Source organism: Acanthochromis polyacanthus, chromosome 23 (genome assembly GCF_021347895.1).
Source record: "Acanthochromis polyacanthus isolate Apoly-LR-REF ecotype Palm Island chromosome 23, KAUST_Apoly_ChrSc, whole genome shotgun sequence".
NCBI lineage: Eukaryota > Metazoa > Chordata > Actinopteri > Pomacentridae > Acanthochromis > Acanthochromis polyacanthus.
In genome coordinates this window covers 9,605,767-9,619,425 of record NC_067135.1, presented here as the reverse complement: position 1 = coordinate 9,619,425, position 13,659 = coordinate 9,605,767, and the positions used below count along the sequence as shown (strand labels likewise).

The following is a 13,659-nucleotide window of genomic DNA, read 5'->3' as shown; positions in this document are numbered from 1 at the left end:
CATATGTTCAATGGGATTCAGATCTGGGCTCATAGAAGGCCACTTTAGAATAGTCCAACGCTTTTCTCTCAGCCATTCTTGGGTGTTTTTGGCTGTGTGTTTTGGATCGTTGTCCTGTTGGAAGACCCATGACCTGCGACTGAGACCAAGCTTTCTGACACTAGGCAGCACATTTCTCTCCAGAATGCCTTGATAGTCTTCAGATTTCATCGTACCTTGCACACTTTCAAGACACCCTGTGCCAGATGCAGCAAAGCAGCCCCAAAACATTACTGAGCCTCCTCCATGTTTCACCGTAGGGACAGTGTTCTTTTCTTCGTATGCTTGCTTTTTGAGTCTATGAACATAGAGTTGATGTGCCTTACCAAAAAGCTCCAGTTTGGTCTCATCTGTCCAAAGGACATTCTCCCAGAAGCTTTGTGGCTTGTCAACATGCATTTTTGCAAATTCCAGTCTCGCTTTTTTATGAGTTTTTTTCAGCAGTGGTGTCCTCCTTGGTCGTCTCCCATGAAGTCCACTTTGGCTCAAACAACGACGAATGGTGCGATCTGACACTGATGTACCTTGGCCTTGGAGTTCACCTTTAATTTCTTTGGAGGTTGCTCTGGGCTCTTTGGATACAATTCCAACGATCCGTCTCTTCAATTTGTCATCAATTTTCCTCTTGCGGCCACGTCCAGGGAGGTTGGCTACTGTCCCGTGGGTCTTGAACTTCTGAATAATATGAGCCACTGTTGTCACAGGAACTTCAAGCTGTTTAGAGATGGTCTTATAGCCTTTACCTTTAAGATGTTTGTCTATCATTTTTTTCGGATGTCCTGGGACAATTCTCTCCTTCGCTTTCTGTTGTCCATGTTCAGTGTGGTACACACCTTTTCACCAAACAGCAGGGTGACTACTTGTCTCCCTTTAAATAGGCAGACTGACTGATTATGAGTTTGGAAACACCTGTGATGTCAATTAAATGACACACCTGAGTTAATCATGTCACTCTGGTCAAATAGTTTTCAATCTTTTATAGAGGTACCATCATTTTTGTCCAGGCCTGTTTCATTAGTTTGTTTTTTTTAAATAATTATGTTAATCAACAATTCAAAAGTAATGGCTGTTTTTGATTATTTAATTTTCAATAAATTTTTATTTATTGTTACTTTTGTGAGTTTCAAGTGATTTCAGTGAGAATTGTGGGTTTTTCCTTCTTTAACTGAGGGGTACCAACAATTTTGTCCACGTGTGTAGTTAACGTATTCAAGATGAGCAGAAGTCTACTAGGAAAGTGTCCCTACAACTGTGGCTAACAAAATCAAGCAGCAAATGTCATCGAACAGTGGTTCAATATAGCTTTACCAGTCAACTATCCATTTTGCAAATTATTCAAAAGTTGCATCTCCAGAAGGGAGTCTTACTCAAAGTCTCGAATGAATAGTTGAGGAAAAAAATAAAGAAAAAAAACTCAACAACAACCTATCAAGCTTTGGCAAGGATGTTGATCATGCAATAGAGAAGCTCTGCTACTTTTTTTTTTTTTGGTTGGTTTGTGTGTGAATTAGCCAGTTTAATCAGAGTTCTATTTCACAGCATTCAAGTGTTCCACAAATTATTTTCTCCCACCTATTTATCGTGGGATTTTTTTAACCAAATAGGGGAATGGTAGTAAAATGCAGGGAGAGCATTTTTTATTGTCCAGAATAGTCATATGGAGAAGTTATCCTTTTCACAGATCGTCCCTTCAGATATTTGGTAGCATTTGCATGATTAAGAATTAAAGTGTGGGGTAATTTAGAGGGTAAGACACCAAAAAGAAGACATACCAACTCAGGGTTTTTGCCCAAAAATGTGTTGCACTTGGGTGGAGCCTCTCATACACACCTTGAAAAATCAGGGACAGCGAAAGAAACAAACAACGGATTACATTTTTTTTAGCGAGTTTACCAGAACACCAATGCTGGCAGTGTTAGCCTACTTCCAACATCGTCTCTCAGACATGAAAATCATTTTCTGATGCTGATATTTGACACATTACTTTAAGTAATCTCTACAAGTCAACTGGCATGATGCTCTAATGTCAGACATTTATTTTATGTACTATTTTCAAACAAAAAATGGAAACCTCAAGCCTCAAATGCCAATATTTCATTCTAACGCTTTTATCAGCTTATGGTCATCATGGTTTTATCATCATGCATCATTAATGCAGAGATGTTAGAAAAAATTAAAGAAAAGAAACATACTGAATCCTTGCACATATACTTTTGACTAAAAGAAAGGAAGATTCCACAGCAGGACTTACAAGTGAGTAACCCAGCCTGAAGATGTCAATTCTTCATTATTTTTAAAGCATGACTCAGCTGTGGAAAAACAAGACAGTTTAGTTTGAAGTGCTTTGCTACTGGAAATAATGTGAGGCTATCCATTTTTTGGTGAACTTTGTATAGTTTGTCAAAATTTTATCAGTGCCATAAGGAAGAGCGACAGTGGTCAAGTCCACTCAGCGGTGTGTTCAAGAACAAATATAGAGTGAAATTCTTTGCTGCACTGCACTACTTCTAAACTGCTCACAAATTTCAGACAAAATATAACCTGCGATAGAGGGTGTGAGGTCGGCATTACTTGGCTATAAAGGGTCACAACGAAAGAGCTGGGAATCACAAGTAAAAGTGTGATCTAAAGTGAGTGATTGGAATCAGCACACAACAAGCACAGTGAGGCAGTTGCGTCTGGAAGTCAACAGAGGACAGAAGCGAGCACATGTCCTCTGTTAGTTCAAGACAATAGTGGAAGTGCTCGCACTGAGGCAAACATTCACTGAGATAAGACACACAAATGCCTTAAGCGCACTGAAGTTAACCAGGAAAGCTTCTGTATACATATCAAGTAGGTCCCCCCCAAAAATAAGATCCAGCCAGTCCCTGTTACGTAATTCACCAAACAAACCGCCAGCCAGCACAACCCACAGAGGAGAAAGTGTTAGAGAGCGAGGAAGAGACAGAAGGAAGGCAGGAAAAGGCAAAAATAAATGAAAGTCAAGTTGTCCTGACTGATGATGTGATGCTGTAAACAGGGAAGATTTTTTTCTAACAATTAAAGAGTGGGGGAATATTGATTTCCAATGGTGCTCTCAAGTGACTTGCTGGCTGTCACAATGAGGCCCGGGGTAAGGTGACCATGTCTCTGCTCAACGTGATAAACCTTGCATGTCATCAGGTATGGAGGACGCCGTGTCCCCCTTCCCAACCCCACCCTCAGTGCATCGCAGACTGCCACTGCAGCATTTATCCATGATGGGGATGTGGAATTACGGGTTGTTTCATTTAGTAATGAAGCCACTGAGGAGTTGGTGAGTGCAGCCGGAGCTTATGATGCAAGTGTGCAAAAAATGAAGAGCTTTTGAGTACAAACACTTTAAAGTTCAGGTACTTAAAAACACACAAACATCTGCTCTCTGGGCGACATGATTTCTGTCCAGCAAGGTGTTGTCAAGCAGCTCAGTGTACAGTTTTACAGGCATCATGGGAAGTGGCGGCAGCCTAGATGAGAGGTCAACTCCAGTCTTACTCCGGTGATAAACAACCATAAATCAGTAGATGAGCTGTCACTCGAGTAGATCCATCATGGGCCAACCCACGGCGCCAAACACATACACAGACAAACACAAATGCTCAAAACACGACAGGGAAAACAGAAAAAAGGCCCATGCAGATTGATTGGCTCCTTTAAATGAGTGGCAGTGAGGTTATGTTGATCGATTCCATGGATAATTGACTGATTCTAGCGTTGTTAGAAGTGGAGTAACGACTGCATGTCAATGCTGAGATGTGACACAGCCTGCAGGCATCTTAAGTTATAGACAGGGCTTGGAAACAGAGAGGAATTTGATAACATGCAAAGGAAGCTGTCCTTAGTGTTTGCTCTCTTCTGATAGTCTTGGACTGTGTTAAAAGGACTGAGCAGGCAGACTGAGGCAAGATGTCATAACAATGTACTTGCTGAAAGCACTTACTGTATATGGGATTAGTTTTTTTTATATAGTATAGCCACTTATATAGGATTTAAGTTAGTGAAAAAGACTTTTTGATTGCTGAAATCCACAAAATGGAAATACTACTCGCATTAAATGAGCTAATTTGCACTGAATTTAAGCACTGAGTTGTGGCTACAGTGCAGTTGCATATAAATATCCTCTTTTAATGTCACTGAGAAAAAGTTGATTGGAATTTTTATGGTTGAGAATTCTGCCAAATGGATGGGCTTCTCATCTAATATTCCTACACACCTCCGCCAGCAAGTCGCCATGCTCTTAAGTCTAGACCAATCAATGAATGAACTCGTTACTGAAGCATTAAAGGCAAAGCCATGGAGGAGTAGTAGTTCATATCTGGAAACCTTCCCACTGTGTGACACAGCTGTTCAGAAGTGCCTGTTGGCCCCAGGAAAAAAAAAAACTGATTAAAAAAAATTAAGGACAAAGAAAGGCAGAGGAGTGCAAACTACATATTCAAGACTATGAGTCTTCTACAGCAGATTTATGAGGAGACACATGACAGGAAAAGGTCCAGAAAATGCCAAATCACTTTTGAGTAAAGGACCCCTCCCCTATGGTAAGACTCAGCCAGCTTTATTATGCCAAGAGGTGGCCACTGAGTGGAGGAAAGGACACTGATGCATAGAATGCAAAGCGACTTTTAATTATTCTTGGGAAAAGAGCACAAGCCCTTGGCTTGTTTACCACTTTACCGGAAACAGCTTATGATTGCTTTGTAATTATCTCCTTGATAGTGTAAAATTTACCCCCCACCCCACCCTCTTTCTGTCCACTCCTTTCCATAGAACACCATGCAAAAGTGATCATGCATTCATCATTTAGCCCAAATGTTTTAACTTTTACTTGGGGGAGGTGGAGGGAGGGCTAATAGATTATGGGTAATGAAGCAGCTCGAGCAGTAACACAAATAGGACTTGTTGTGAAAGACACAGGCTAAAGCACGCCTGTGCTGCGATAATCAGTCTCTCTTTTGTCTCATGATAAGCCGAGAGCCTAACCTTCACCCAAAGAGCACATCATTTCCCCTCTGTGAGACTTAATGAGACATTAGCCATACTAACAAATGGTGGACGAGAAAGTGAAAGTGACTTTCCAGGTAGAGGCCGTTTGCCTGACCATAATCAGTCCCCAAGTGCGGCTAAAGAATGGAAACAACTCCGAGTCTCTGTCTCAACAGCTTGCTGTGGCTTTTATGACGGGCCTCCCAGGGCCCATCGAATGCCATGTAATGTCTTAATATCCCTCAAATAGAACAGGTAATCTGCTTTTGTTGTCAGCTAGTCTGCTGTGATACAGACAATGCAGTTTGTCCATTTTAGCTCGTGGTGTGTGTAGTGTAAGGTGTAGCCCTGCACTCAAAACAATTACCTGCCAGACTGGACACATATGTGAACTAAACAACCACATACCCAATAGAGCACTGCTATCATTTACCGTGAAAAAAAATGGAATCTGTAATGCTTTTAACCCATGCTTTAACTCACTTTATATCCATATGGTGTTAATGAAACACTGAGTCATACATTAAAGTCGAGGCTTTTGTGCAGCGCAGAGTGGTTTGGAGATATGGGACTAAAGACACAGCAGTGGATGGATAAAGAAAGGAAGTGACGAGCCAGTGTGAGAAGGGGCCCCGTTCCCCCGCCGGGCCTCCCAGCTCAATTAGCTCAGCTCATCCCAGCTTTCTGCTGATGGGAAAGAAAAAAAAAAAAATCTGCAACACCACACTGTACCATACAGTCCAGGGAGTCTAGCCTGTTAGTGAGTGAATGAGTGCGTCAGTGTGCACATTATGTGTCTGTTCACGCCTCACATGCAGATTTTGCATTTGCGCATCCGAGAGTGTGTGTGTGTGGGCTGTCTCGTCTTCCACTGGAGCCCCACAGTGCTCTCTGTATCCAACACCTGAACCAATTAGGCTACACTTGCAAAAAAAAAAAAAAAAATCCCTGAAGCCACTTACAGTAATGTCATAAACAGTCATGCAAAACTTATAAGTTTATCTGGATTCAGTCATTGAGATAAAAAAAAAAAGATGAACTGGAGGGAAACCAAGACCAAAAAGTCAGAGTTATGGATTAAAAAACTCCTGCCAGAGACTAGAAAGGTTATATTCCAACACTTTTCTGCCAACATCTCGAGGCTAGAACAGAAACTTTCATGTCTAAATTTTGAACTGTCAGTCAGCGCTAAAAAGTCTCAACAGCAGAAAAAAAATTTTAACTAAAACTTTTCTTTACTCCTGTGGCAAGCAACTGCTAAGTTGTACATTTTAGCACAGTGGTGTCCAGTGTTGTCCAAAGTGGAAAGGTAGTGTAGGTGGTCTGCATGGGAGATGGAGCACATAAGTCATTGAGATGGCTCCTGGACGCGTTTTCAGGACGTCCTAAAAGAAAAAAAAAACAAAACAGGCCAAGGTCTGAAGAAGACAGTTCATTGCTATATGACAGCGTTTGGAGGCAGGGGGTGGGACCTTTTCCGAAACGTGATGCACATGCTTGTCTCAAAGGCAAAGTGAGATGGAAAAGAGCACTCAGTGTTGGGGGGGAAAAAAGCGACTGAAATTGCTAGGCCAGCACAACTCAAGGCCAAAATCTATTTAATCATGGAATAAGGACAGTTCAAAAAAAAAAAAAAAAAAAAAGCTAATATTCCTCTGTATAAAAACTCGCCTCTCAGTGACCCAGAGACACTTTATGATACACAATACATTTACCTGACAACACAACCTCATCTCATCCTCTGCTGTAACTCTTCCCAAAAAATTAATACACCACAGTTCGCTTTAAAAAAAAAAAACTCAGGGAAATGCTGCAGTGCGCCAAGTAACTAGCTAAACAAACAAAGTAAATACACTGATAATGCCAGCGATAACATCCGAGGCGAAATGAAAGGATGAAGGTCAGTAATTGGGAGAAGGTGGGGAGGCAGAAGTGTGGTGTGGTTTGTTTTTTTTCCCCCTCCTGGCAGGGGTCCATCTGAGCGCGTGCAGCAGGCTCTGGGGCGGTGTAGGAGCACGTCTGTGCAGAGGTTAAGAAAAGCAATTAATCGGCAGCAGAGATAATCAAAGGAACCTCCCCCTCCAGACACCTTGGTGGGGGAGCGGGAGAGAGAGCGGGAGAAGAGACAGGGAGGGAAATGAGAGACAGACAGAGAGGGAAGATGGGAAAATACTTGTTTACAGGCGCTGCTGGTGCGATCAAAAGCGCAGGGGTTCAGCTCTGCCACCGGGGCCCTCCGTTTCAGGTGGAATTGATAACACTTCAGATGTACAATTCAATGTTTGTGAGAGTACTTTTACCTCCCGGTGAGAAGGCAAGGATTTTTCACAGTCTAAGCTGCATTTCCTTTCATCTCAGATTTTGCAAGGTATCAACAGATTGTCAATGGTGAGGAAGACATTTTCCCACACATAATCAAAGAATGTAGTCTGGTGTGCCGGTGCTCCCCCTGCTAAGACGTTGATTCAGACGGCACGGCACGAAGAAGGCTACAAAACAAGATTAATATCTCAGGAAACTAATATTGTGATTGCATTAATTTGGCTGTGAAACAAGCACCTCACAGTGACTAAAAATTACACCAAAGAGCATCAAACTAAAGTTTTCCCCCCCTCAACTAACCAGTAAACAGTAAGTATTCAGCAATGGTAGAGCAAAGGGGGGGAAAAAAACGGCTTTGGCTGCTGCAAATAATTAGATATTCTGCATGACAGATTTTAGAGTTCCATGAGGAATCAAAGCTTGTTGCTCCCTCTGGTGGTTCACATTTCCCTTTGGAATTGAAATCAAGTGTGCCGAGGGGAGATTTATGCTTAACAAGTGGCCACTAAACCTGCTTTGGTGTGTCTTCTCTACTTTGTGCTCTGTCAAATCTTTAGAAATGACCATGAAGACACAGATCTCACTTGGGCATTGGAGTGTCAGCATATAGTATCGTGTTGCAGTGAAGTTGCAGTTAAAAAAAAAAAAAAAAACTCCACTGTTCAGCCCTGCTAAGCAACAATAATCCCTCAGTAAAAATCACTCAGTTTGAAACCTAAATCCTAATTTTCAACATTTATTATGCTTGTTGAATTATTATTTATTATTTATTCCTCTCCATGTTTTGTCTGTGTACATATTACAAAAAGCTGTTTATCTGCACTCATGTCAGCATTCAAACAATAGAAAGTTCCATAACAAGGACCAAAATATACCTACGTGATCAATTTATTGTATGTAAACATCTTGCAGCAAAAACTCTGGCAGACGGTTAGCAGGTCAGCAGTGAGTAAGTGGCGGCACTTTCACAAAGTCTTGATTAGATAATTATCCATCCATATCTTGGCAATATGTTGCAATGGAACAACGCGCTTCTCATTACACTGCTGACAGGCCCTGCATCTGTGGGTTGCTATCAAAAGCAAGGTGCTCAGCAGGCACACACTTGTTGATTAAAAGGCAAGAAAAAAAAAAAGAAAAGGAGATGTGCCAACGTGGAAATTAGATATACTCCTCTGGGGGTAGTTGTAAGAGGTGGGAGTAGTTTTAGGTACACAGAGCAGATCATGGACTGAAACCATGACAAACAGTAAGTGAGTTCCTGGAATCTAGAACGAGTAATAAGGCATTTAAGGTACTTCCCTGATTTTAACCATTTTGAGGCTGTTAGTGCGGTCTTGCATTTGTCAAAAACAAGGCATCTCTGTCTAACAGACAGAATATATTTACTGAAGCACCACATTTGATTGCAATTTTAAGGCATTAGACATTATAGTTGACAAATTATTTATTTTTTTAAAATGTATATACAAGTACTGCATACATGTTAATTCACTTAAATTTTAGTTCACTTAAGGATATTTTCCTGCAATATATATGCACTTTTGTTCTGGAAAAAAGGTTTTAATTTCAAGATTTGTACTTGTAATTGAGTGTTTTTATGGGAGGATTCACTGCAAACTGAAACAAACACTACTGGACTTGGATGTTAACTGATTTTCAAGTTGATCAATTACTGGATTGACATTCAGAAGTTTTTAAATCATCTGTGATTTTTATTATTTTTTAAACCATATTTATCCTAATAGCATATCAAAACCATGCAATCTTTCAAGTCGAAAATTTGTCATCTCAATTTTGACACAAAACCTTTTCATTTATTTTCCTGCAGATGCACGACTTTTAATAAATCAACATCTGCAGTCGATCGATCAGTGATAAAAATTAGACACACACTGAAGTCCCAGCACCAATAAACAAAATGCAATGAGGTTCTCTAGACAAATACAGGTACCCCGACCAACTAGTGACAGTCACAAGTGAAACAGTAACTCTTCCGAGGCACCAAAATCTAATATGCTCCTCCTGTTTTCATGTTCCACCATGAAATTCAGCCTGGTAGTTTTTGCATAATTCTGCTCAGAGACAAACAAACAGCACTTCAAACATTCCTCCTAGATCTCAATGCAGAGTTGCAGTGACAAGACAAAGTGTTCCTATGAAGGGGGAATGTTAAAAGCAGCTGACAGCCGTATACGAATCCGATTTTCCGATCCAGTGCTCCCCTATCTGCAACTAACACTTACTTTCATTGCTAATTATTTGTCTGATCTATAAAACAGCAGAAACTTTTAAACAATTCCAATCAAGGTGAACCCAATAATGTTCAGTTTATAATGATAGTAAACGGAGAAACCTAGCAAATCTTCACAATAGAGACACTGGAAATCCTGTCTTTTTTTCATTGACTAATGGATTGACTGTTAATTTCAGCTCTGAATGAGAACTCAAACCCAAGAATCGCTCAGGCATCCTGAAGCAAGACAGCTGGGAAGGAGATGACAAAGAGGACAAACTTCCAACAAAGTCTTTTAACATCCCTGTGAACACTACAGACATAAATTTCTTATTTTTTTCTCCTGCCAGTGAAGTTGGAGTACATTATTCTTCCTTTCTGCTGTGTCTCTGAACTCTCAAACTCCCTCCAAAAAACAACCATATTTAAATGTTTTTATCCTTTCTTTGCTGTAAAGTGTGCCTCCACGAAAACCGTTCAGGCTACTGACTCATTACACAGATGAAGAAGTGACTCACATGGATCAAATACTGTACGTAAGAGTGCACACAAAGGAGCTTTCATTTAACCAAGCCACTGAGTGAGTAGTAATGTAACTTGAGCCTTGCTGTGATGAAACATGCTGTAGGCAGAAGCAGACGCATAAAAAAAAAAAAGAAACGCATTAGTTCTTACTGCTTCTGAGAGCACGCTGCGTTACCTGCAGCTTTTTCTTTTTCTTGAATGATAGACTTCAGCCTTTTTGAGTCGGACGGCCAAGTGCTGGCTTTTTCTTTTTGGGGTCGAGACAAACTGAATTCATTGCTTTTGAAGAGCGACGGAGGCATCGGGCAGGGAGCAGAGCCTAGAACTCCGAAAAGACATGCACAAAATGTGTGATGAAACTTTCAGCACCACGGACAGCAGCCCTTCAACAAGCACGACGAGGAGGGAAGAAGAAAGCGAGAGAGAGGCAATAAGTTCATTTGACTGCATCTTCAGCCATGGCTTAACAGTGCACACGTAAACACGCGTGTGCACATGCTCCCGCAGCATTTCCACAGCATTTCCCCCCCTCTCGTCTCTGTGTCTTAGTCTGAATAATGCAGGGCCTTTACCCCGGCGCTCAAGCATGAGTGGATAATCTGGCCACAAGGACAGGCTGTGTCAACATTTCCCTTTGCTTCCTTATTTATTTATTTATTTACCCGCCCGCCGTAGGACTCAAGGAGGGCGAGAGAGGATATGTGCATGGCTAACAACATGTTGGCCGAGCACATGACCTGCTTCCAGAGAGGTTTACTTTTGGGGGGATTTTTTAAGCGCAAGTGCACCAACTGAACTCAACTGAAAACTTAAAAAAAAAATTCAAAACTACTCATACAAACACAAAGCTGTGAACAACTAATCAATTATGATTTTAAGCATATTATTCAGTGTTTTCTCTATTCCCCCCTCTGTTTCTCCATTACAGTTTCTTAGAGCTCAAATGTATGTTTTCACAGAAATGTTTCACTATGTCGGGAAAACAAGACTATGGTGATGTACTTTTACTGTAAAATGCTCCATTTACAGCAATATAGAAATAAGAAAAGCAGCAAATTCTTACTTTTGAGAAGCCAGAGTGCCCAATGTTAAAATTTTGTCAATTACTTCATCAATTAACTGACTAAAATAAGTTCCGATTCTTGAACCAGGTCAGGAAAAACTTGCATTCACTCAGTGGTGACATTTGTGTTTTTCTACATTTTCGGAAGGTTTCACTATTTAGTGAAAACAAGACTCTGTTTAAGTACTTTAACTGAAAGATTTACAGTGATATAAAAATAGGAAAAGCAGCAAAACCTCACATTTGAGAAGCCACAATGCCCCATTGTTAATTTTCTGTGGATGAGTTCATCAATGAATACACTAATTGGTTCTAGAGAACAGAATTGTATGAACAAATCTTGAACAAAAACATAAAAACTTGCATTAACGTAAAGATGAATATACTTTTTAACCTTCTGTGCACAAGTTGCACCCAAAAGACATATGGGAATGCAGCTAAAAAACCTCAACTGTCGATTTGAGTAAAGTTTCGGCTGATCCATTTCGCAGCAGAAACTGTTGAGCTTTTTTTTAAAAGAAAAAAAAATCACCAATTACAGTGACTTTGCAATTCTGAGTCATGTGTTGGGTTCCTTTTGTTTCCTGCAACTGAACAACTGTTACAATACGACTCTCGGCACAGCCAATCAGCAGCTTTAAAGAGCCTAATCCTCTTTAATTTGTGATTACTTGTAATTCAAAATGGTAGCCCACTAAACCACAGGAGATTGATTGTTTAAATGTCCTCCTCCGCTGTATTGCGAACCTGGATGCTGATAACAGAGAAATAAATATCCTCTATATATATCCTGAGCTCTCATGGTGGCATTCAAGTAAATTACCATAAAAATCACTGTACAAACATTTTGGCATCAATCATTGAGCATAAATTGCTAAATAGCTGGGAGCCCTCTTAGCATTCACACAGAGCGATTTCATTGGCATTCTTGTGGCGAGATGACTTTAGCCGCACACAAATTAGAATGTGAGAATTAAGAGGGATTTCAGACGGCAACCATAAGTGTATTTTAAAGGCAGAACTGATTAAGCTGGAAGTAGAGAGAGGAATTAGGTAATTATCTCCAAACAGACACCCAGTGCTGCTGTTGTGAGAGGCCTGCAGGATCAAAGTGTTTGGCATCACCAGCAACAACAACAACAACAACAAAAAAAAAACTGATTTTGAGCTCCTTACCTGGCAACCCAGAGATACAGATGATGTCTATGTGGATGGACATAACACTTCTCTGCTTTTAGTTACTTCAAAGGAATGCAAAGTTTGTGTTTACATCAGATTGATTGATGAAGATGACTCACTATGTTTGCTATTTTTCACCGATTTCAAATGACAGGAGCCCTAAAGTACATATTTATAAGTTTGTGAAGTCACTTGAAACACACCTGAGAACTTGTTTTATCATTTAAACCCTCGAAAATTGGCAGTTGGGCGTGATTTTATGTGTTAATTTCATGAAGTGTGTCGCGTCCTACCTGCTCGTAGCAAGTCTCCCAGGTGAGGTTCAGGAGGCAGGAGGAGAACAGCTCATCTTCGGTCCTGCCATAACCGTCCATGGTGCACCAGCCGTGTCTGGTGGAGGAGTCGGCGGGAGTGTTTGCAGACGGAGGTTCGGTCTTTTGTTCCCACGTCGAGTGTCTCTGTCTTCCCTCCTTCCTTCCTGTCTTTCTTTCCGTCTCTCCTTCCCGTCTTCCCTCTGGTTCTCTCTCTCCGCCCCGCTTGCGTCTCCGTCCGGCGCCGTTGAAGCTATCAAACGAACAGCGGTGGCGGTTCTGGCTGCTGCCTCCCCGGTCACGTGGCCGTCCTCTCTTTCCCCCCTCCGAAAAAAATACAGCGTTTGGTTCTCGAAGTGAAGTCCGCGGACCAGGTAAGGGTCAAAGAGAACAGTATATTCAGAATTCAGGTGTGAGTGGCGTTGTCTGTCCTCGTGAGCTAAACGAATTTTAAATTAAATTCACCTGCTTCAGCTCCGGAAGTCATTAGCATTTCTAAGCACACCTGTGTGACCCTAAACAGGTCATATGCTATGGATTCAGTTGATTATATGACATGTTAGACTTTACCCGTTTGTTATTGGGAACTCAAAACTAACTCGTGAAGTACTTTACCTGAATTTTAAGATTGTATTTATTTATTTGTATTTTTACCCTCAAATAAACATCTAATTTATGAAGCCATTTTAAGCATCTGCCATCTCCGAAAGTAGAACTCCCACCATTCTGGCATGTCAACATAGCAAAAAAAACTGGAACATGTTTGCCAGTCGGATTACAGAAGCCTCAAAAGTTGGTGAAATGTCAACTTTGCATTGCATTTTTAGTGGAAAATATGGATATATCCATGTAAATAAATAAATAAATAAAATACACTTAAAGGAACTTTCTGGGGCCCCAATGGAGTTTGCAAGTAGTCCTACACTTTTGCCAACAAGTTCACCATTAGTTACAAATATGTCAGTTTATATTTGCCCGAA

At 40.9% G+C, this 13,659-nt stretch overlaps 1 protein-coding gene across 2 annotated transcripts in view; it reads right to left on the bottom strand.

Annotated features, from left to right (window-relative positions):
• Positions 1 to 12,955, bottom strand: part of ppargc1a (peroxisome proliferator-activated receptor gamma, coactivator 1 alpha) — a 280,299-nt gene extending 267,344 nt beyond the window's left edge. Inside the window, exon 1 of one of the 2 annotated variants that reach the window (XM_051943989.1) lies at positions 12,662 to 12,955. In XM_051943989.1, coding sequence (XP_051799949.1) covers positions 12,662 to 12,742 — 81 coding nt within the window. In that variant the 5' untranslated portion in view covers positions 12,743 to 12,955. The remainder of the gene's footprint in view (positions 1 to 12,661) is intronic. The other variant, XM_051943990.1, reaches the window with a different exon arrangement.
• Positions 12,956 to 13,659: the final 704 nt, after the last annotated feature.